The 25,749-nt window shown below is 40.2% G+C and overlaps 1 protein-coding gene across 1 annotated transcript in view; it reads right to left on the minus strand.

Annotated features, from left to right (window-relative positions):
• The window catches only part of LOC113482230 (von Willebrand factor D and EGF domain-containing protein-like), a 184,612-nt gene extending 166,179 nt beyond the window's left edge, over positions 1-18,433 (minus strand). The window contains exon 1 of the mRNA XM_026852691.1: positions 18,337-18,433. Within this exon, the coding sequence (XP_026708492.1) occupies positions 18,337-18,433 (97 nt within the window). The remainder of the gene's footprint in view (positions 1-18,336) is intronic.
• Positions 18,434-25,749: the final 7,316 nt, after the last annotated feature.

Genomic DNA, 25,749 nt, shown 5'->3' on the forward strand with positions numbered 1-25,749 from the left:
CCATCTGGGCTATGGGATTGCTGTCCTGCTGTTTCAAGCCCCACGCAGCGTCGTCTGTTTTTATAGAAATCTTCTCTGACTATGAAGAATGAGAAAGGATCGGTCCCTCCTAGATGTGTAGATGACATGTTGTTTGGGAGGCGGTGGCAGGAAAAGCACATGGGCTGTGGCAGTGCTGCATGTTGCTCAGTAGGCTGACTTAACAAACCAGGCTGGATGCCTTATCTTTCCTAGAGAAAGATAGACTCACCAGGATGCCTGGAGGAAAAAAAAAAAAAAAAAAAAACTGTGAAGAGATTCACCATCAGTTTTGTAAGCTGCTGTCAGGTGGGAAGAATGCATTTGCATTTACATTTTTGGAGTGTTTCACAAAGACTTAAATGGGAAAGAACAAGGCAGAAATGATCGGTTGTGTGGGAATTCCTGAAAGCAGCAATAGAATTTCATAATCACACAAAATCATGCAAGCACCAATTTTGCATTGTTGGCCACTCTATCCTCAGAGAAAATTGACCTTGACGCACACTTGAACAATTTTAAACAGGAGAAATTGGTTCAATACGCAGAAATACCGTAAATTAGAACCTTCCTTCCAGGTAGGAAAGTCCTGTTTGCTTGATTTCTCATCTATATGATCAACAAAAAGCATTCATAACTGTTAAGCAGCTGAAAAGTGGGCCTAGAGTGTACATCGCTTTCTCTTGTGAGGCTCTGCAGGTCGAATTCTCTCTCATCAGCATGTGCCACAGAGGCTTTAGATAAGGAACTGGTGAAGAATAGTTCAACAGTGAAAGCTATTATTTCAAAAGACTGATATTTACTGGATTCCTGCTTTTTACCCTTCTAGCTGAGTCACAGAATTTCCTTTGTTGCTGCACATTCGTTTTCCTTCTTTCTCTAACAAATACCATTGAACTGAATATGCACATGTCTTATATATTGTTATCTAGAATTATCTCCTAAAACCCTTTTAAGTCCTGTTCACATACAAATGAGACTTGAATGCTTCCAGGGCAGAGCAGTACATTAGCAAGCCTGAGAATTAACAATAGAATTGGGTCAATAAAAGAAGGATACACTATCTGATCACAAGGTGACTGTTTCCACTGTAATGTGAAAAGCTACTTTCAGTGCTGAAAATACAGCAGAGCAACAGTTAAATTAATGCTACTGTATAGACCTCATTTAGATCCCTGTGTACATGTTCAGATTTGTGCAAGCAGAGGGAATGGCTATTAGGATAATCAGGGGAATGAAGCGCTTGCTTTGTAAGTAGAGATGAAAATTAATTTGCTTAGCCTAGCAAAAGGGAGGCTGAGGATGCGTTTCATGTTGCTGGTACCTACAGAGTGGGCAAGAGAACGCTGTAGGTTAAGGGAGAACACTTTCATGAGGACATCTGCTTCAGGAGCAACATCTATGAATATATTTGGGATAGAAAATAGGGAATTTCTACCTATAGAATGGTAAAGATCTAGGTACTTGAGCGAAATATCTGTTTCACCGATTGATTTGATGCTTGCCTCTATAGCGAGGGGCTTGAACGGAGCAAGAGCAATAACGTGGTTCATGCAGGAGGGGCTTTTATAATGTATCTAAAGGAGCTCTGCATGCTGGCATTTGCCAGATCCCCTTTCCAGTATATCTTCTCAGAATCTGCGTGAGTCCAAAGCAAGTCCTGCAAAAAGCCAAAGATACCTCCAACCATGCTGGCTGTCCTGACAGCTCTAGCAGGCCATCCCCTTTCTGTTGTGGATGTAACATCTGAAAAGCCTTCTGGGATCTGAAAATTAGTATGACATGTAGAATTGCCACCACGGGTTACTTGGGTGTATTTGATGAAGGGAAAATATCTGCATATTGCTGAAGATACTGAAGCAGCAAAGCTGGAAGGTTCCGATTCAGGGGATCAAGAGAGATCTGAAAGTTTTGAAATGTTATGCTTGCCCTCACCCACTGCAGAGTTGATTCAATGCACACAGGCCATGTTATTTTTATAATATTTCAGGTTTTGATTTTAAAAAATTTGAAAACTATTATCTATTTTCTTATTTTATCATCAATTATTGAATGAATGTTGTGGGGGGGTGTTTATACATTCACCATCTTATCATAAATATCTCAGAATATAAAAACGTCTGATTTGTAGACTGTTACTATGAATAAATTAAGCTGAATTTATGAGATTTATGGTCTGTTTTTCCTCTGTTCTTTGCAGGGCTTTGTGAATGTGCAATGAGAGCTCTTATTTCTTATTACGGAATTTTATTGCCACCATGTAACTGGGTTAATATAAGAAGTATAAATAAGGATATGCATTTGCCTGTGAGATGTTTTAATATGGAGAAGAGCATCTGAAGTTCAAAAAATATGAACTGAAGTACAGACTGTATATCTTACTCTGTAAACAGTAAGAGAAACCATTTCAAGTGCTGAAGAAAGAGTGGAGTGTGTGGGAATTGTCCCATAGGAAAGGTAAAAAAGTAATTGGATTTTTTTAAGCCTTCTTGCTCTACTCTGCAATTACATTTTAGCAAATTTCCTAAAATGCTGCAGTTGCTTCCTCTCACCTGCTGGACTCCTGCACAGTCTTTCACAAAGTGAAAGAAAGGGTGTAGAAAGCAAGAGAACCCAGAAAGGTCTTAACAGCCAGGATGTTTTGCCTTCTAGTATTTCCTCTTCTTTTTGGTCTACATGAACTTGACTGATGTTACTTCATGTAGGCTGAGGCCCAGACAATTACCACATCCTATTTTTAAATGAAAAGAAATCTAGACACATGAAGTACCCTTTTTTTTTTTTTTTTTTTTTTTTTTTTTTTTTTTTTTTGTGTCTCTCTCTCCTGTGCATGAGCAAAAAAAAATCCTCATTTGTCCCTGTGCCATCTTTTAATCCTTTCCATACTTCAGTGTTATTTGAATAGTGTTGTTAAGTCCCCAACAGCACAGGCAATGTCCATGCACACAAATGAAGGGAAGGCGGAAGGCTGCTGCCAGCAGGTGAGGATGGAGCCAGCACAGCTGTGCCTAAGGAGATAACAGCTGGAAGGGACTGAGGTGGCCACCAAAAGGGAGAACAGCTGGAAAACCAAAAGAGAGGTTTTAAAGGAGGTACACACAAACTGGCTTAACAGAGAAACAGGTGTTGGGTCTGGAGAGGCAGGATCGCCTCACAGGCTGCAGGAATCCTTGTTGGGGGGTGACCCTGGGGAAGGAGCACTAATGGGAGATGGAAAGGAGACTGGGAAGTTTGTGCTTCCTACAGGTTGGTGGAAATACATTTCTAGCAGCTCTGCAGCTGTGGGGGAAGGGGTTTGGCACAGCAAACTTATTTTGGTTTGCCTTCAAAGCACAAAGGGCTGCTGGAAACCAGCATGAGGCTGCTGCTGCTACCACAGGGCAACTGCTGCTCTCAATCCTCCTGGGCAGATTTCCTTCTGCTGCCAACGACAGAATTTGGTGTGTTTTTCCGTAGGAATGGGATGGGGGCAAGTTCACAGGCAGGCTGACTGCAAAGCTCAATATCTTGAGTGGGTGTTCATTGCTCTTTGCATGGTGCTATAGATGAGAACCTTCTATTCTCTTTGAGTTACAAACCCATTTTCCTTTGGCCCTAAATGTGAGTGTGCAACAGGTATTCTAAACACAACGGGTATTTTATTTAAAAGGTTAAAAATCACACTAGTCTAGAACAAAAACGGTGATTTCCCATTGCTCATCACTGCTGTAGCCATCTTTGCTGCTCTGTGGTGTCAGTCAGAGAGCTACTGGGTTATTGCTGTATTACGTTTCACTGTGAAATCCAGTCAGATTAATGACTTTGGGGTCACTTGAGATTTACGTAATTTATATCAATGACTTGCCATTTAAAGTGTTTTACAAAATCAGGAAATAAATTGTAGGTTTTATGAAAATATCATAATTAAAATTTGACTTGTACTAAACTGTTGGCTTCAGGAACGTGCATGAAGTTCAAGTATGATGGATCGTTTTGCTCAATGAAAACTATAAAAAAAACTAGGAGAGACTTATGATGATAAAAAGCATTTTTTTTTTAGGTGCTTACCTTATCAATCTTTATTCTGAGCCAAATGCTGCTTGCATTTCTTCTGTGCATATTTTACTGACTTCATTTGACCAATTGAGGAAGGAGAGCAATATTTGTATTACAGTGAAGAAATATTACCACATTCAAAATCAAAACATGTTCTTGAACCAAGTATAAAACTTCAGAAGCCAGAAATCAAACACTTGTTTTAGTTATGTCTTTAATATGACTTAATCACTCCAGAATTTAGCAAGCTGTGATAAATCTTCCTGCTATAAAAACAGAAGGGAAATTTTCATCCTTTCCTCACAGAGCAATCAAAATATTTAGACGGTGAATGTTATTTTTTTCAATAGTTTGATTTGGGAGAAGCAATAAAAAAATATGCAACAGGAATCTGTGACATGTAAGACTGGTGTCTATATTTTTTAAATGAAAATAAGTTTGAGGGCAGCTGTTATGATGCAAAAATGAGACAAACTCTGCTCTCCATATGACTGGTCTATTCCCAGTGAAAATCAGTGGAGTTCGACAGGACCAATGGCCTTGAATTTAACACAGTGTTACAGGGTTCATAACAAATCCTTTTGTCAGAAAGTAGACGCTCTTCCATTTTAATTGGTATCAAACCAAAACTCAGTTGTTTGAGCAGGATACTGAGATGTGCAAAAGGACTGCTAAAAATGTACCTTGTTGCTACAATTAGAGATGAAGGAAGAAATGCTTCCCTACCACTTGCCCTGGAAGAAGGCTGCTTGGGGGAGACAAAATATTCAAGCTCCAACCACTGCACAGGAAAAGACTGATCAGGATCCTGAGATTGAAAACACCAGATGTTGGTATGAGGTGGGCTCTGGACATGGGGGGACAAAAGCAGAGTCCTGGGACAATGATGGATGATACAGTGGTACCAAAATATCTTGTTAAAGCTTATCCTGCAATTATTAACTCAAGAGGAGTGAATCTGGTGGACAAACGTCTCTTATTTGCATGAGAAATACTCCAAAACTGCAGAAGCAGGGTAGTGCTAGCTGAAGGCTTGTTCTTTTTAATGCAAACCTTTCCTATAATGCAGCAGTCTATGCACAGCAAGGAGCACTCTCTCATGATGAAATTCCATGTTCAGCAAGCTACGAGTTGCAATCATATAATATAATGCTCATGCCAAGAGGAAGAGAGACATTCTTCTGATGCACCTTCATGAAATGCATGCAGCATGGGCAACAAACAGAAGGAGCTGCATCCCCACAGCATTTTCCTGGAGAAACTTGGTGCTTATGGCTTGGGTGGGTCTACTCTTCACCTAGTAAAAAAATGGATCGATGGCCAGGCCCAGAGTGCTAGTGAATGGAATTAATTCCAGTTGGCAGCTGGTCACAAGTGGTGTTCCCCAGGGCTCAGTACTGGGGCCAGTTCTGTTGAATATCTTTATCAAGGATCTGGATGAGAGCATCAAGTGCACCCTCAGTAAGTTTTCAGGTGACACCAAGTTGAGCAGGAGTGTTGATCTGCTGCAGGGTAGGAAGGCTTTGCAGAAGGATCTGGATTGATGGGTCAAGGCCAATTGTACGAGGATCAACAAGTCTTGGTGCTGGGTCCTGTACCTGGGTCACAACAGCCTCATGCAATGCTACAGGCTCGGGGAAGAGTGGCTGGAAATGTGCCCAGCAGAAAAGGACCTGGGGGTGCTGATTGACAGCCGGCTGAACATGAGCCAGCATGTGCCCAGGTGGCCAAGAAGGCCAACAGCATCCTGGCTTGTGTCAGAAATAGTGTGACCGGCAGGACTCCCCCTGTACTCAGCACTGGTGAGGCCACGCATCCATTACTGTGTTCAGGTTTGGGCACCTCACTACAGGAAAGTCACTGAGGTGCTGGAGCACATCCAAAGCAGGGCAGTGACGCTGGTGCAGGGTCTAGAGCACAAGTCTTATGAGGAGCAGCTGAGGGAACTGGGGGTGTTTAGTGTGGAGAAAAGGAGCCTCAGGGGAGACCTTATCACTCTCTACAACTACCCGAAAGGAGGGTGTAGTGAGGTGGAGGTTGATCTCTTTTCTCAAGTAAGAAGCAATAGGACAAGAGGAAATGGCCTCAGGATGCACCAGAGGCGGTTTAGATTGGATATCAGGAAAAATTTCTTCAACAAAAGGGTTGTCAAGCATTGGAAGCAGCTGCCCAGGGAAGTGGTGGAGTCACCATCTCTGAAGGAATGTAAAAGATGTGTAGATGTGGCACTAAGGACATGGTTTAGGGGTGGACTTGGCAGTGCTGGGTTAACAGTTGGACTTGATGATCTTGAAGGTCTTTTCCAATCTAAATGATTCCATTATTCTATGAAATGGGTTTGAAAGAAGCTTGGATCTGTATACCAGATATCTGTGATAACAAAAATGAAATTCCACTTAATGGGTACTTTTTCCCTAGTTTTGCAGCTCAGTTCTGGTTTGCTTCACTCTCTTACCTCACTGAGAGCCCTAACAGAAGCCAAGACAGGATGGAGTTTCTGTGAATAACGAAAGTGAGACCGTAAGGTGAAAAGAAAAACATGAGAATATATACATAAAGCTTCTGCATGGTAATCGCGTAATATAAGTGGTATGTTAAACTCAAGGGACCAATTTTACGCGGTGGCTCTCCTACAAATGCTGTTCTGCTATTTGGTGCTGTCTGTTATTGTCAGCTCACATGTTCCTTCACAGCTTGACTTGGGTTTCAAATGAACAATGACACACTGATGAGTTTTCTGGGCCTTTATTTCCCAGTTCCCTGAACTATGGGCTAGTGGCAAAATCACACTGATAAAATCTTCCAGATGCCTTATCTGAGCTTCAGAAATAAATAACTTGTTGGGTTCACTCTTGAACTCTCTCACAGAATAGATCACTAGGGGTCACCAGAAAGAAGCAAAACTTTGTATTTAATCTGGAATGCTTATAAATTTATACAGTGTTTTTCAGCTAATCTTTTAGAGGGGATAATTTAGCTTTCAAAAACCAAGACAAATTATTTTTCTACAGACGACAGGTATTTCCTACTAATGAAAATGCCATTATAGAAGGCCCATGTTAAAAAAGAGGGAAAAAAAAAAAGGCTTGTGTGCAATTTCTCACTCACATAATTGCATGCTGATACTGAAAAGACACTGTGATTTGAAACTCTAAGCTAAAATAAGATGCCTGCTCTTATGGTTTAGTAACCTTTGTTAGAATACTGGCTAATATAGCAGTATGAATTTTAATTTTTCAGGCAGGCTTAAACAAAGCAGTAATGATTTCATTTTGCTAAAATTTCACTGCAATATCCCTAAGTTTATAATTGTAGAAATATAGGTTACAGTTGTTCAGAATTTGCTCCAGCTCTGTGCTTGCAAATCTTAGAAAATATATGGCATGAGGTTATGAGAGGCTTATCCAAGGATGCCTGAAAGGGCAGCCTGCTCAGGGAGCAAGAAAAATATCTTAGTCTACTTTGGGAGAAAAGAACAAGGACATCATGGGTGGAGTTCAATGGGGATTTGAGGAGGAATTTGTCTCAGCACTACTTTATTGCTCTTCTATTAGTCTGTAGTGCTGAGCAAAGGCAAAGTTTCCCGGTGAATATTCAGCCAACGGTCAGTCTGGTTTTAACAAAAAACTGAGAACCAGTCAGGAAACACCTCATTTACCAAAGTATGTATATTTCTGTATTTTTCCAGTGTCTTGCTGCCTGTCACAGGAGAGGTCAGTGTCTTGCAGGAGCATTTGGATGTAGCGAGAGCAGAGTTCTGCCTGTGCCCAGCAAAGCTCCATAGTTCACACTCCTGCCAGTTCACATTCATGCATATTCTTCTGTGATTTGTCTTGTCCTCTTTCACTCTAGCTTAAACTGACATTGTTTCCCCCTTGAATGTATATATTTTATAGCTAATGAAAAAGCTCAGGAAATATAACTGTCCCTTGTATTGATTTTGCTTTTATATAGTGCCTTTTCCCCAAATGGATGCCAGAATGCACTCTTAAAATCAAACTATATAGAACAATAATTTCTACCAGAATGGAAAAACATGGCAGCAGCTTAACAGCGCACTTTAGGGCTAGACAACACTTTAGGAAATGAAGGTGGCTTTAAGGAGAAGGAATAATCTTGTGGCCTTGAAGAAGTTATTAGATATTGGTATGGAGCAAGACCCGGAGCAGCCCTTCCTACCCCCAGCCACCTGCACTGCATGGGGGCGGGGAACGCCTCACCAGCCCCTTGCTCAAACCCTCTGGTGTTAGAGGATGCATGTTCCCAGGCATATCTTATAGGCTGAAATATTATTTAAGCTATGAGGGCTCTTCAGACATCAGATTTCAGTTCCTGTAACAAACAGTGCAGCAGCCCCCAGCCCTTCGTGCGGATTTACTCAGAAATATCCCTCTTTGTCTGCTGTGCACCTGCTGCCCCCAGCTTCAAGACCTTCACCAGAACCTTCCAAATTAAGGATTTCTTTGCTTTCGGTAAAATTATGATTTTTGTAAAGCAAAAATTAAGTTCACTTAATCTTGCTTTTTTTAATGTAAATTATCCAATTCCCTTCTGCCCTCTTTATAACATAAAACGATAGGGGATACAGGATATTCCGTAGCTTTCTTTTTGCAGAAAAGGGCCTTTGATTAAAAAAAAAAATGGTTGAAAAACATTGTGTTAGAACATGGCTTCATAAGCACAAATGAACATAAATCATTCCTTCCTCTATTGTCGGGACTTGCAAACAAGTATCATTACTAATATTGAAATTTACTGCCCGTTTTATTTAGCTCGTTCATTCTTTTAAAAAATATATCCTTGGGTTACAGCTGGTCAGGAATTTTAAGTGCTGATTATTTTATATGCTGTTAATGGAAGTTTTCATAGAAATGTGTAAGTATTGAAAAGACTCTACTTTTTTTGGGGGTACAGGTTTCATCTTAGGGAGGCTCATGCATTTGGGTGTATGGTTTTAACCAAAAAACATGTATTGATCAACTGAATGATCAGTCTGTCTAACTCCGTACTGGAACTGCTTTTTTTTTTTTTTTTTTTTTTTATACATTACACCCTAGAATGAATGAACCTGCTGTTCATTGCACTTATTTATACCTTTACAGTAGACGAACACATGGGAGACTGACACTGAAGCTCTTATTCCCAGATGTATTTAATTACTAATAGAAAGTGAAACAATTCAAATAAGAGATCTAAAGATATTCTCTCCGGCATAATCGATAGACCGGTTCTGAGGGCACTTGTCTGTGACAGAAGAGATTGATCCAGCTCTTCTATCCTAAAACACAACATCTTTTCTGTCAGAAGTGATTAACAAAATATCAGGCTATCAGTTAGCACTTCAGATTTTTCCCAGCTCTGTCTCAGTGGGAAAGTAAATTTTTAATTGTTTTCAATTGTTAAAGCAATCAGACAGAGAAAAAAAACCTTCCTGTGCGGATCAACAGCAGTTACTCAACCTGAAGTAGGTTATCTTTGGAAAGTCATATAGTCTATAAACTGTTGTGCAGATAAGATCAGAGTTCGGCTGTTAGAGCCGTGAGCCCCTGATGGAATTCAGAGGCAAAAATCCCACTTAATGGGTGGATTTGTATGGTGTATTTTTTTGAAACCATCATAACTTTTCTTGCAGCATTTCTGCATCACTAATTTTAGTGATAATGAAGCAGTGGTAACAGTGGTGGCCAAAATGGTGTTTCCTATGCTTATGTACATATGGGGCCCAAGTGCTACCCTTCCCAGGATTGCAACTTTCTAGCTTGTTGTTCTGTTTAGGCCCTTGAAAGCAACATCAGTATTAATATAGTTTAAGGCTGTGAAAGACATACTTGATCCCTGTGTGCTGACCAGCTACAAGGTTTTAAATCTCAGAACCTCACCAAAGGGTCTTTCAGAAAGCCTGTGCTTCACCACCAGGGGAGGATTTTTCAGCAAACCTGATTAAAAGAAGCCAGAAGAAAGTTGTCTGCGTCAAGGGTCTTAAGAACATAACATCCAGTACCATCACAAAACCCAGATTTTTGGGAGACAACTTGTTTTCCAGATCATCGTTGCATATACAAGTACTATTTAGTGTCTCTGCCACCAGCCTGAGTGGTAAAGTTCCTTCCAGCGCAGTTTTTTGACCTTGTGAATACTTCTGTGCCAGGGCCCTTGGGAGCTGCACAGGCTTGGCCAGGCACAGCTCACCAGGTCCCCTTGTGTTCTGTTGGCACTTCATGAGGACGCTTGGTATTCTCAGAAGGCAATCTCCAAGCTCAGACTTAAGACGGAAGAGAATGTTGTTTTGAAACAGTAGATGAATAATATTGTCAGGAGTGTATTAAGAGAAAGTGTCTGCATACCCATGCAAAGAGTATAGGTGATAGCAAACACAAGAAATCACAGAATCACAGAATGGTTTGGGTTGGAAGGAACCTTAAAGCTCACCTAGCTCCACCCCTCTGCCATGGGCAGGGTCACCTTCCACTAGCCCAGGTTGCCCAAATCCCCGTCCAACCTGGCCTTGAACCCTTCCAGGGAGGGGGCAGCCACAGCTTCTCTGGGCAACTTGTGCCAGGGACTCGCCCCCCTCACAGGGAAGAATTTCTTATATCTACCTTCTATATCTATCTTCTATATTCTATATCTATATTGTCTTCTATATCTTCTACCTCTTATATCTATCTTCTTATATTCTAAATCTACCCCCTTTCAGGATAAAACCATTACCCCTCATCCTATCCCTACACCCCTGATCAAGACTCTCTCCCCATCTTCCCTGCAGCCCCTTTCAGCCCTGGGAGGCCTCTCTAAGGTCTCCCCAGCCTTCTCTTCTCCAGCTGAACCCCCCAACTCTCTCAGCCTGTCCTCACTGGGGGTGCTCCAGCCCCTTGAGCATCTTCATGGCCTCTTCTGGACCTGGTAGAGCAGGTCCGTTTCCTTCATCCTTCTTATGTTGGGGGCCCCAGAGCTGGACGCAGTACTCTAGGCAGGGTCTCATGAGAGCAGTGTAGAGGGGGAGAATCACCTCCCTCGACCTGTTGGTCACACTTCTCTTGATGCAGCCCAGGATATGGCTGGATAACAGACATTATGAAGCAACAGGAATAACTGCAGGTGATTTTCATGACTAAGATAGTTACTGGAAAATATGAAAAAGGAAGAAGTGAAGAAATGGGAGTGGGTAGTAGATTTATGATTTATGTCCAAGCTATTTGTATTGCAAGGCAGCAATCATGCCAAGAGGAGAAAATAGTTGTAAAATTCCTCTGGGAGAGGTATAGCTTGTGCTGGGATCATAGTTTGCAACTCACATCCAGCTATCCTGAAGTACATCAGCATCCTTAAGCCTAATGCCCTCACACAGCACACAGCTGGGGACAGGGATCATCCGAGCCCAAGTGCTTCTACATGGCCATATTCATGACTATGATATCTTAAGGATGTATCAAACCTTCCCTCCTGTGTGTTGCTGTGATCAGGATCACACTGGTGCTGTGCTGGGTGGCCAGAAGCAGGTCCTGCCTGGCACCGTTGTGGCAGACGCTGACCCACCGGGCAGGGCAGGCCGTTCCCTGCACGGGTATCTCCACGCAGGGAGTCCAGGATGAACAAAATGTATTTTTGCTCCAGACTGGGAATGCTTCAAGCTACTCCAGCTTTCCCAGTGTAACTGTTTAGTTATTAGGGATTTCTTTTACAGGATCAATTGAAATAACTAGTCCAGGCAAAGGACTCAGAATTATTTGAATCTGAAGGACTCCAATATTCAACAATTACAAGTGAGACTTTTAAGGGATATTATAGGAGAAAAGAAGCCCAAATACTTCAGGAATGCTATGGTGCATGGGTGGCACTTACAAGACTCTGCTGGAGAAAAAAACAGCTCTGGGCTGGCTATGGCCTAACTAAAGGATAGCTTTCTTTTACCTGTATTTTTATTCTGTTTTATATATACTCGGAAAATGAAATGTCCATACATTTAGCACTTGAAGAATGAACTGCAAGCACACTGGTGTAGGAAAGAGCCTCCTCTTCATTTTCTTTGTATTTCTCACAAAAGAAAAACAAGGAATTAATTAGGTTTCACCCTCTTCATGGTTTTGTTGCTAGCTCTAATCTTAACAACTAATAAAAAAAACAGAGCAAATGGTTCTGTGAATTTTCATATTTTTTTCCTCTAGCCCATTTAAGAAGAGAACAGAGCTGATGGTAAGGTAGCCTGAATGAATCAAAGTATCTATGCTGTGTTCCTAAGGGAGGCAGAGTCACAGTCAACTAATTTTATAGTATACCCATAGTTGATTAAAAAGTAAATAATTGGAGGAAAGGGACAAAGAAGACTATTAAAAATAATCTCTGAAAGATGTTTACGAATCTGCCTGTTCTTGTAGCTGGACCAGATCAACAAATAACATATCTGACTAATTCAGGGAGGCCTAATAATGCTAATTCTAAAGAAATTTTTCATTATTAAATTATGAACTACAGAATGTTAGCTTAGCTATTAAATAAAGTAGTGACTGAGTTTGACCTCCCTTTGCTCTTCATATAGGTCTGTAGAAAATCAGTGAGATAAAATTCCATTAAAAGTTTGCATGACAGACAAACATGAGCAAAGCACAATTTTAAACGGAGATGAGAAGCAGGAACTGACATAAGACAGGCTTCTTTCTGTAAAGAAATGGTCTAGTTCAGATCCCAAGCCATTCTTCACATTTACCATTAAACTCATTATAGAGCTATTAATTCAGGAATTTCTGAGAACCCGCTTTTCTCTGTATCATCTTCTAGATTTCTTCCATAGACTTTTACCTTCTGAGATAAATTAAACATAACTTAATTAGCCATTTAAAAAAATGAAGAGAAAGTAAGACTGCGAGTCTGGGATGGGAACGCTATGCCTTTTCTTATTAGCATAAGGAGGATGAAAAGTTGGGGTATCCACCAGTTCATGGCAAGTGCAGGAGCTACTGAGCTGATGAGGCATTAGCAAGATCCTACATGAGAGACCATTTACTGAAACTGTCAACACACAAAACTGTCAAGGGACAGTTGAGTTGTAAAATGCTCCAGCTACCACAGGAGATGCATTACATTATTGTGGTATACAGATAAATTGCTATCCAGCTTGTGGAAGCTGCTTTGTGAACAAAATAGGAGAATAAGATAAACTCATTCTCAATTGATGAATTAATATAAAACCAGCAAAAGGAGCAGAGCAGACTACTACAATCCCTCAACTATATTAGGCAATCAATTTTTTTTCCTTTCAATATGTAGAATATTCCCTTGCGGCTCCCTGTGGATGCCATGCAGTGTGAACACAGCAATCAAAGTAATAGACGTCAGAATAATCAAAATAATATGTGTCAGAAAGAAGCAAATGAGTACATACATTCATTAAGTAAATCTCCGAAGAGCTTAACACACAAAACTCTTTCCAGAAAAGCTGTACAAACAATTGCGTGCACTAACACATGGTTTTAGTGGTGTTACGAAGTAAGATGAAAAATATTCTTCAAATTAATCCACCTTTTCTTTTCAGATTTCCCCATAAATAATCTCTATTTAGAGCAAAACAAACAGTGTAGCTGCCAAAATGAAATTAATAAAGGACATAACTGAAGGTAAAATACACTATTTCAAAGAAAAGTCAAAACCCATTAAACAAGCAATATATGCTGCCAATCAACTGTTACAGACAGTATCCATTTTTTGTAGTGGATTGGGCATCAGCAATGTCCCACACTAAACCTCCATCTGTGAGGTGACAAGAAAGACACTTCATCCAGGAAGAAAGCAGCCAAAAATCAGAACAAACCTACAAAAGGTCAAAGAAACAAATTTGCAGACAAAATCAGACAAACCAGTAGTCTGGCTGCCTTGAGAACTTTCCCTAACAAACTAATCAAAGTGGTAGAGCAGAAACCCAGTGGAAAAAAAAAAAAAAAAAAAAAAAAAAAGATATTTCTCACAATATTCTCAGACTTTTGAAGCAGCAAGACTAGGTCACAAAAAAATTGGAGGAAATATATTGGAATGAAAGAGCTATTTTCAAAGCCAGAATTGTTTTCTCAAGCTACAGTAGTGGTCTAGGAAGAAGTAGGAACATACAGAAAAGAAATTATGTCTCTAATGAAATTAGTGCAGGAATGACCTTTCCTTATTTTCTTCAACTGTGTTTGTATGATAACGTAGAGATAACATTTTGGAAGTGAATATATCCTTTCCTGATTGAAGTCAAAGGGGATTTGGTGGAAAATTCAAGTATAGGTCATCTAAAATATGTTAAGCAGTCTTAAGCCCAACAACAATACTTTGTGTCACCTTGAGTTTGTGTGTGTAGTCATTTGACCTCAGAGTTTACAAGGAAGATGGAGAAAGGTTCAGCATTTTTATTACACTCCTATTTACTATATTTGCTTTCGTTTCAGTTATGAGTTGTGCTGCAGTTAATGGGGCTGGGTTGTGGCTCACAGGGCCTCAGTACAGATCTCAGCTCCACCAAAAGGATTTTCTGCATGACCTTGAGCCACTTCACGTCTCCATCCCATCTGTAAAACAGAATGATGATGCTTCCTCTCCGCAGCAATTTGTCTTGTCAATTTAGGAACAAACACTGATTTGTCTTGACTACTTGCAGCTCCTATCGATTGCAAAGGAAGTTAGATGTATACAATACTTCTTCGGATTTGTCATTTGGAGACAAAATAACTTTGAGGAACTGGACCATTAAAACAAGCATTTTGGCTGTGAATGTCCTATACCGTTATGAACAGCATCTAATAAAAAGATCCTCAATTTTAGTACATCACAGAGCAAGAAATAGCTGTTAAGGAGTTTGAACAGTGTACACATTTGTCAGGTCAATGGGAAATAGGCAAATCCTTGAGATGTAGCAGAAAGGCAGCCCTCTCACACCAAACATACTTTGTAAGCCTGTGTAACCTTGATATTTGGCAGGGAAATAATTTGTAGCTCACACATTTGCCTTTAATCTTCTAATGAAAATTAATGATTGTTTTCAAAGTCCTAAAACCCAGCAGTGACATACTGATACTACTCAGGAGATACACAAACACATTCACTATGAGGTGGAAAAGGTTCCCTTACCCCCAGACTGCAACAGCCACCTAATTTTGCCTTTCTTACAAAAGAACTATTCCTGCAGTAAGCATAACCCTGTTGTCTTTCAGATAAAAAGCAGAGGAACAAAAAAGTTGTCAGCAAACAGAAATCATTGTACAATTCCTCCTGCTAGCTTCACTTTGACGACACATAATCAGATAAAATCAAATTTCACTCTTAGTTCAAACAATATGGATTGGCTTAATCCCAGACCACGAGGCCAATGGGGTTACTTGATGTTGACGGTTACTTGTTGCTGACAAAAACTTTAAAAAGAGGGAAATAAAATATTAAGCTGTAAAGAGATTTTGATAATTAAAAATAATATCAGGAGAAAAACATGCCGTAAATGTTGTTCCTCTCCATTTGGGAGTTGGTACTGCTTATTTGCCGTGGCCAGGGAGTCTTGGTTTTACTTCCACAGGAAAGCATTCAGCAGGGTATTTTTTGTTTGCACAGTGCTATAAATGTCTGTTGTGCTTTCCACAGAGAGAAGACCTGGAGCCAGAGGCTTCCCTGGGGGTGTCTGCAACCCCCTGTGCTCGGGGACCCAGAGGGTGGTTGGAGCTGGGGACCTGGGTGATGTGTTTGAAACCTGACCAAGGGATGGGACGGTTTGTCGTCTGTGGTAGATACATGAAGCGGGTAGAAAAGGTCCTGAATAGTTTGAAATATCCCTTCTGAGATACTCATGGGGAAATGTTCTCTCATTTCCAGAAGATTTTTGCTTAAAGCATAGAAAGTCCATGGCACTCAGATTTTATAGCAGAAGCTCACGGTGAGATCATGGGTTGCTTGTGGGCAGCACACAAAGCAGATTACATACTCTGATTTTCATTTCATTCTTCTAGTGAAAGCAAGATCAGGGTTTATAAAAATGAAAGACATACTGAGTAATTTTTGCTAGACTATTCTCATTTACTTTCTTAAATCAAATTAGACCATTCGGCCCATTTGAGAATAAACTGTCTTTTCCTGCTGGCTGTAGGCACCTACCCTTCCCCTGACACCATCCTTCCTCTTTTCTTTCTTCACCTCAGGATATGCTCGAACTTTTTCTTATGTGTTTCAGAGTTGAGGAAAATCCACTTGCAAACAATTAATTGTATCTGATTTTGCCATATAAGTAACACCTTGCAGTGAAGCTCCAGTGGATTTCATGAGCTTGGAGGGAAGCTGGTGCCTTTGCAGGAAGCTCATATCTAAATTATAAACTTTTTCAATTATACATTATGAAAAGGCTCCAGAGGGGATGGGGAGCAATTCCATCTCGATGCTGATGTTACAAGCAACCATCTATTTTAAGATAAATACTTTTGTCTAAAATACCTCTGTAAAAAAAAAAAAATAAAATCTATTGTCTTTTTCTTTTGATTGACTTATTTACAGAATTTCATCTGAGCAGTCTGACAAGCTCTGTGTTGTGTCAGCCCTCCCACATCTATGAATCACTGAGTTGCTTTTGTCCCTGATGCTTTACTTAATCTACCAGAAAGCAGCTACAGACGTTACTGGTAACCCTTTCATGTTTCTCAGTCACAGGAAATGATGTAAAACCCCCAAATAATGAGAATATACTCAGTCACAGGGAGATTCGTTCCCTAAAATAAGACTGCAGAGGTTGATAAATTTATTCCGTGGTCTTTAAAGGACTTTTTCTTCTTCTCCTTAATAAGGCATCTGCAAAAAGCTGTTTGGTCAGACGTTCCTTATTCATAGTTAAATTCTTATGGGATTAGTAGGTTTGTTAGAGTACAAAAGTAAACAGCATATGGCTCTTTTAATATCCTTATAATGCCACAGCACAATCTGTCAGAATGTAAACTTTTTTCAGCAGTTTCCTTTACCTCAAGTTCACATTATGAAAAAAAAAAACCAAAAAACCAAAAACAAAACAACAAAAAAAACCAAACACCAAACCCAAAAACCACAACAAAAAAGCCTTATGAATCCTTCCGTATCACCTAAGAGACAGAAAGCTATTTCCTAATTCCTGTTTTGTGTTCCCAGTTTAATAAGTATGTCTATACATATTACCTTCAGTAACAGAAATACAGTGGCAAATACAGTTACTTAGTTACTAGGAGTTAAAAAGTCATTTCCCCTTGATGAAAAGCTTGTTCTATTAGATAAGTAGCTGCTACACTCCATAAAACTGGCAACCCTTCAAAAGTTTTCAGAAATTAAAGGCACTGTTTGAAGATAAAGGAGATAAAGTCATTTGCCTTGTGTTTAGTCCTGCAAACCTTTCTGGGTGATCCTTTGATATTCAAATGAAGAGTGCTTTAAATTGTTTTATCTTCACCGAGCTAATGAGTGCTGGCTGACAATCAGTTTTAAGACTAGTTGAAACTCTACTGGAATTAAATTTTGTAAAATATTGCAAAGTATTTCCATTAGGGGGGGGGGGGGGGGAGTGCCCCCACAGACAGACAGCACCATGCTCTGGTCCTACCACTTTTCTCAATATTTTTATTAACTCTGTTTTTACTAGTTGAAGAATGTCCAATGTGATTTTCAATGTATGCCTGCAGTAGATTAATAAAGCTGTATAAACAAGCTACATATGTAAAAACTATGTCCTCTTCGAACTCTGTGCTAGAGTGAAACAAGCCTTACATTTAATGTGTACAGTAGTAGAAAAATTACTTATGAACTTTTTATTGCCAGAGCCTGTATAGCTGTGTATTATTTTATGTGTAAGTAACTAACCTATAATGTTGCTCTGATATATGCTGTATATACTTCTTTCCTTAGAGGAATAGATTCTTATTTTAAAACTTTTTCTTCTTTTATGGTTCATTTTGTATATTCCATTTATGGGAAAACATTATGAATATTCTTTTAAATCACTTTTTTTTCTAGTAGGAAATAAGAATCTTATTGTAATTTGTTTATTAAAAAAAAAAAAAAAGGAAAGTGCTCTAAGGGACAATAAACATTGTGTGCTATAAGCAAGCTTCGTTATCACTGTGACCTTCATTACCTTATAAGTTGTTTATTTTAACTTTAATTTCATTCTATTTTGGAGACTTTTTTTCTAATAATAGCCCTGTATCGCTCTAACCCACATTCAAAAGTAAATGTAAGCAAGATTAACTCAGTTTAAAATACACATGAACTCTATCCCCCAAATGACTGTCAAATAATTAAAAAGTACAAAATCCTTACCTAATGGAGCTGACTCTGTGCTAATGGCCAACAAGGGAATCCAACAGAGGTAGGCAACAAGTTGGAGATGCTGATGGAAAGGAAAGGGCTGCTGCATATTGTCCAAGATAGATTTTATCCATGCATCTGCAGTTGCTTAGAAGTTAACTTTTGAAGTACTAAACTTTGCAGGAAAAGCCATCAGCCTGCCTGCCTGTTTCTTTTTTTTTTTTTTTCTTTCATTCTTTTCAATCCACTCTATTGGAGAGGGCTTAATGTGTCATTAATCCCAGAATTTCCAAGAGGGAAACCCTCCAGCTATACACAAACCGCACTCACCCACCCACATAAACAGATCAGCGGAGGAGCACATGTGTCCCTGCAGCTGCTCTGGCTGCAGCTGCTCTGATTTACACACCCGGTAACACACCCGCGCACACGCGGAGGCTGGGAACAGCGCGTACCCGCCGTGTCGGTGGCAGGAGGGCATCCTCCAGAAATTGGGGTTGTAAACCAAACACGCCTGCTCCGGGGGATTTTAAAGCAGACAACACTAACTTCAGATGATGGCAGTCATATCTAACATGGTGTTTATATGAGAGGGATTTAAAAAATGGTAAAATAGAAGCTTGCAAATAGTTGGTTTCTCACTTCGGATTCTGGAGGTTACATTTAAGCAGTCAAACACTTTAAACACTTAAATACTTTTACAGAAGCAGTCTGTGCAGCGCAAACAGCCGTCCGGAAGGCTTGTATCTTGGGTCACTGTACCACTGGCTGTTTTTTTAAACTATTCTCTAAAATACTTTGCTACCGAAATAAAGTGAGGCAGCGTTTGCTCTGCCAGCGCATCGTGAAAAATGAGATGTACGTTTCAGAAGGTCGGCTCACCAGCAATAATAACAGAAATAAGAAACAGAAGCAAACAACAGTGAAAGAATTCAAGCGCTCATGTTGCTCAATCACATTTTTGTAAAGTTTTGTCTCATTGGAAAGAGCCCTGTTACTACCCTGTTGCACGAAGCCCTGAGTCCTTTGTGCTACCTCTAGTCGGTGTGAGCAATGTTTACTGTATGACAATGCCTATCGCCAGCTTAATGTTCAATGTCAAAAATGTGCCATCAAATCACATGCTGTACTCTTTTATGGCATTTTATTTAGAAAATATTGTATGCCCACCCACTGATCATTGTTTTCCATACCTGACAGCACTTTTCTTTGACTTGCCAAGCTTGATTATTTTGTGTCTGCTTGCTTAAGTGAGAATATTGTAAATTATCTGATAACAGAGTAATACACAAGTCTGTAAACATTCCACACAAATCACTGTGAGGAGCATTTAGTATAAAAGCATAAACAAAGTCATTAAAAATATTTTGCATTACAGCCAAGGAGTTTCACGTGTTGTTCATTTGGTTTAACTACATCCCTTCGGTAGTTTTAGCTCTGGATTCCTTGAGGAAATTACAGGTTATTTAAGAAGAAACTTCTAAAACTTTATTCTTAATTTTGATTTTGGATTTTGATCTTGCAAAATCGCTGTTTTTAATAGTTTTATTGGATTAGCTATCTCATAGGCCTGGCTTGTAGCCCTTGGTGAGTCCGTTGATTTTACAGATGTTTAGATTATATCACTTTAGGATCATTAAGACTCCAAGATCAGTATGTCTGGGTTTGGTTTTGGTTTTGTGGTTTTTTTTTTTTTTTTTTTTTTTTTTTTTTTTTTTTTTTTCCGTCAGAGATCCCCATCCATTTCTTGAGTACAAATGTCTGATGAATGACAAAATTCCAGTTTATTTTAAAGAGGACACAATGTCTAATTTTATATGGCTTTCTCAGTTTCTGGCAGTTTCTACACACTGATAGGGGCCCAGTCTTCTTTGATTCTGAGTTTTGGCCTAAAAGGCATAGCTCTAACATTTAACTTTAACATGAAGAAGACTGGAATGTGTTGTGGGTTGAGATTTAACCTTGCCAAAATATTGGCAACCAAAACTAATTTATAACAAAGTGAGAGAGCTTTCCACAACCAATCTAGCCTTTGTTGGTTTTTGGATACTGAAAGCAAAGATAACCAGGTAAAAAAAAAAAAAAAAAAGTAAATGTAAGGTATTCAGGGCAACAGGAGAAAATGGACAGTTTTGTAGACTTTCTTATCCCCTTACCTGTTGTGTGTCTCAAAGCAGATTTTAATCAGGGGAAGCCTTTGAAGGTGATTACTCCTGATAAAGATGAAATGAACCTTCCCATTGTCTCTGCCAATGAGTTTGCCTGGCTTCCTTTATTTCAGGAGGAAAGACAGCTCCAGGTCAGGCAATGAGGTGCAAACATTTCTCCATTTCTATTTTTCTCCCAGCGCAAGACAATATTTTACAAAATTCAGAAAAATAGCAAACACCTTCTCCCCTCTCCCGTCAACCTTTAATCTAAAAAATCATGGGAAACAAAATCCACAGAGAACTTGCAGAAAAAATATTGGAAAATAGTCTCACTGCTTCAACACCATTAACCTCGGTAAGAGGAGAACCTGAAACTCCCCAGAAAGTTGGTGTAGACGAGTGTGGGTAGTGAACACTCGAAACAATTAGCTTCACTGTCTGTACAAAAAGTCAACACAACACTGAAGGCCTGACACCAGTCCATCTTATATTAAATTGATTTTCAATGGTAGGGATGGATACGGGAATTCAAAACAAGCCAAAAATCACAGCTGGAAGCTGGCAGCAACATTTCAGACTTGGCCAAAAATTGTTTGATGGATACGCATGTTAGGGATTCAGATCTCTTCACTTTATGAAAAAGAGACAGTGTTTGTCTGCAACGTCCCACTCGGTGCTGTAATGCTGGGGATGGGCTGGAGGAGCTGTGCTGCCTTGGGGCAGAGAGGATGGGGCAGCCCGGGGGGAGGGAAGCAGAGGTAGGAGGAAGGCTGTGGGAAGAGTATCGAGAACAACAATCCTTGCTTTTTTCATCAGACGCAGAACCAAACCTCAGGATGGGACTGAAAGATAACATGATGATAAAAATGCAAATAACTTGAAGGCCTCCAAGGCCGTGACTTTGTGACACTGTGTTCCAAGTGCGCATGCTCAGGGTCCCGAGTCAGTGTCGGAGGTTTGAGCTGTACGCAGAAATCCTGGGATACAGGGAAGTTTTGAGGGACGAGTCCGTCTACCTGGGTTGCCCCATGCCCTGGTTTCGGCCAGGATAGAGTTAAGTGTCCTTGGGCTGAGGGGTCCTGGTCGCTCATTGGTCCATCCCGTGTCACGTGACGACAAGGCTCAGCATATAGGCAGCACGTGCTCCCGGGCCTTGCTGGTTTCGGTTTCGGTTTCAGGATGGGTGGAGGGTGCTGGGGACCAGCGACCAGCTCTGGACCGGTCGGTGAGCCGCTATTCCATTTTCAACTGCTATCATTACTGTCGTTCTTCAGCTAAGTAAATTTTTTTGTTATTTAATCTGCATTTTTTTTTCCTGTCCATCCCTTATTTCACTGGTGGGATGGAGGGGGGGGGGAATGATGTAAAAAACTGACCACGTGGCAATTTGCTCCCAGCCGAGTTCAAACCCCAACACCCCAGGAAGGAGACGAGAAGGGTGTATGCCATGTTCCTCATCTCAAAAACTGACTGTGGCGAGCACTTTCCTTCTGCATTGGAGCCAGCAGGCAGCTTTAGAATCCTTTCAAGCTCTGACACGCTCATTAAAAACTTCTAAAACCGGCGGTCCAGGTTTGCTTCCTTCTGCGTCCTGTGAGCAATACCCTTCCTAAGAGGCTGCCCCCAGGGGTGGCTTTCGAGGCGTAGAAGAGATTTGTTATTCATGGGTGACAGAGAGCACGACCCTGCCTGTACACACGCTTTCCTAGTAGGACAGAACCCTTCAGAGGGAAAAGATGTCTTCACTAAATAGTATAAATTTTTTTATGAGTCTGAATTTACACATTTACATGTGCCAAAACCCCCCTCTGTGCATTTTTGTTTGCTTGTTTTATCCAATCGAAAATACCTGTCAAGTCCAGTGACAAGGAATAGACTCGCTGTGCTCCCAGGGCGTCACCTTCTCTGTTGAGAACGGGCTAGCTGCAACCAGTGACTCTTGTAATCCTTTCTGCAGCTTCCAAGCAGGTAGTCAGGTTGGCAAAATGGAGTTTAACTGAGTCCCAGCAGTCTCCAGAAAGTGCCCCCCACAGAGGATTTTCCTGAAAAGGGTAAGAAGGGGGTCGGGCATGGGATTCTCCCTGCTGATGGCTCCTATTTCTTTTAGTCATCTCTACATAAAATAAATGCAGCCATGTATTTTAGAGAAATGCTAAGCATGCTTATTATAACCAAAGTACAGTATTCATGGGCCTCGTTAGCCCAAACAACTACACTTTATTCCACCTGTCTTATTTCAAGACTGCACAGGTGAGTGACATTAAATGGGAAGAAGTTCATCTAAAGTTAGGCATAGCTTGAGAAAATAAACAGTGGTCACATAGTGATTAGAGCTTGTGTTTTGCTTTGATTTGTGTCCTAATGTATAGAACGCAGCATTTCTAGTTCTTCAGAAAATACAAAGAGGAGTCTATGTAATTTACAGGACCAGGCTCTTAATTTAAGTGAGGACTAGTTGTGATTTTTAGGGTAATAATTCACTATACAAAAGCATATTCCCCCTCCCCTTTTGCACAGCTCTGGGAGTATGGTGACTGATTTGTACATTCAGTCATTCGGTATGTTTATCTTTCAGCCTCTAATTCCCTGTGGAAGAGCTCTGATGGCTTTCAGTGCATCACTTCTCATTAGCCAGTGGGCCAAACTGTGGGAGTTCAGACTCTAAAGCGGAGATAAAGTGAAGAAACCTATTCATTTTCTCCAAGTTCTTTAAGTGTATACAGAGCACGAGTGCTTGGGCTCTGAGAAAACCTAAGTGAAACTATTAGAGGAATTAAATCAGTTCCTTATAACTGCACTGTCCCTTGGTGTGGATCAAGTTGGATCTGATCCCTCACCTGACGTGGTGCACCCACAGCTCTGGGTGTGAACCTCTGTTTTGCTCTCTTCGCTGCTTTGCCGTGTGTGCTGCCCTGGCCACCTGAACTTTAGCTGGGCACAGCATGCCCTTATTAAGTTTGCAGCGTGTTCCACCAGCACCCTCTCGAATGGACACCTCTGCCAGGGCAGGTGAGCTGTATGTGAGCTGAGCACCTTGTGAACTTGTGTGTGCTAGGGCACGGTCGTGGCAGAGGTACCCATTCTTCATACGAGTCCCTTACTTGACTGGAAAACACCAAACTGTTGCAGAGATGTCAATTTAAATCACATCTGCAATTCACCTCTGCTCCAGGGTGCCTTAAGACATATCCGAGAGAATGGTGCTCATTGCTCAATTACTTTTCTGTGTGAAGAGATTAGCAATTAGCAAATACTAACAAAAAAAAAAGCCCATGTCCAAACTGTGCATATTGGAACTGGCTGGGGATTTCTCATAAGAATCCATTTTCAGAAAAGTATATGATTTCCACAAAATCAGTAGGAAGGAGATAAAAAAATTCCTAAAAAAAATTGTTCCTAGATCAGCTCGGTATTTCTTTTATTTTTTTGTAAGCTGTTCTGGTGCCTGAGTTGGTCATGGTCCGGTCTTCCACAAGGAGCTGCTTCAGCTTCTGCAAATATCATTTATTGTGCAACTTGGGTGAAATGAATCACTTGATTAAAAGAAAAATCGTGTTTTAATTGTTCCTTTGCAAAAAATAAATATGTAAGTATCACAATATTCACAGGGAGTGGAAATTCTCAAAACACTTATGTTATTGGATTGGTCCGATAACACAGAATATAGTAGGGAAAGGGAACTGGACTTTTTCTGAACAACTTCTTTGCATGTTGTCCTTAAGTACTGACTTATCTTGAGAAAGAAAGTGTAAGAAAAATGGCTACTCATAGCCTTCATTATGGACAGATAATACCAATACAAATATCACTATTACTATGAAAATTGCAGAATGAATTTTCTCACTGAATCAACTTTCCATTTAGGAAACAGTTTCCTTTGAAATGACAGCAGAAAGGCATTTCACAGGAGTTTTTCATCAGTATTAGCAGAAAGAAAAGCAAGAAGTGAAAAGGTGTTGCTCCTACCTCGAACCATTTCATTCAGCCTTTTCCCTGCAACTTTTCTTTTTGAAGAAATCAAAACCATAAAGGGCAACCAGTGCAGTGCCAATTTCCCCGCGATCTTCCAGCCAGGAGTAATAATGAGAATCAGAAGAGAACCACCAGGTTTAATAAAAAAAGCGGGAATTTGGCTTGGGTTAAAACCAGCATACTACCAGCATTAAATCTGACTATCAATATATCTGTCATCTCTTCTTTCATCCTCCTTTTCCATCTTGGCCATTACAATTTGATCTTGTAAGAGAGTCTATGTAAGCAGATGTGGTGGTCAAAGAAAGCTCGATTACTGCAAGTGGCCTTGGCAAGGCTCATCTTGAGCAGACCTGATGGTTGCTTTTACTTTCTTGACACAGATGTTGCCTCTTCAAGGCTTTTAGACTGCTGGACGAGCAAGAGATGCTGGGAGTAAAAAACCCCACATCATAGCTGTACCAAAAATACAATATAAATTGTATCAAAACACAAAATACGGCTAACTAGTGGACAAATGGAAATTGCAGCAGAGAAATGTATTACAGCATAGATCAGTCCCCCAGTTTGATTCAATTGCCTTTCTACAGTAATTCAAGAAAGGAAGCTATTGCAAATATTATTTTTCAGAGATGATAGGTTAATCTAAGAATTAATGGGGATATTCATCACTATCAGATTAACTCTATAAAGTTTGGCTTTGAGACAGGCATCCCAGCAGATTTAGTAAGGACTCCACAGGGTGTTCCCTGTAGTGTATAGTTTTAGGGGGTCTCAGAAATTCCCCAGAGAAGCCTCACTGCATCACTGCAGAAGAAACCAAGGCACATTAACTTGCTTTTAAAGTTCTCCCTCTTCTTCCTGCCACCAGTATCATACACAAATGGGAAATGAGCTTTTAACAATTTTGTTAAAACATTTGCAATGGAACAAATAAGAGTTTTATTTCAAGCTCCCAGTAACATATGTTTCACTCTATAACCTTATCACAAAGTAGGTTGCTTTGGAAAAGACAGAGATTTATTCTGAAACATTTTTCTTTCATCGCTTTATAGTTCTGTTGATGATTTTAAATGTTTGTGCTATTGGTACTTACATACAGTAAATGATAAATGATAGATTACAACAACTCCATGAAGCTGAATTGTTTTTTTTAGTGAATTTAGTGAATTTACTGTCTTGAAAGGTAACAGATTGATAGTACTAGTGAATTAAATCCTCTCTTTATCCGCAGAACAAGTATAATATGAGCATTGCAAATATTTTCCAGACCTATAAATCAGACATGGCACCTCAACTATCA

The sequence above is a fragment of the Athene cunicularia genome, assembly GCF_003259725.1.
Source record: "Athene cunicularia isolate RWA chromosome 7 unlocalized genomic scaffold, athCun1 chr7_part1, whole genome shotgun sequence".
NCBI lineage: Eukaryota > Metazoa > Chordata > Aves > Strigiformes > Strigidae > Athene > Athene cunicularia.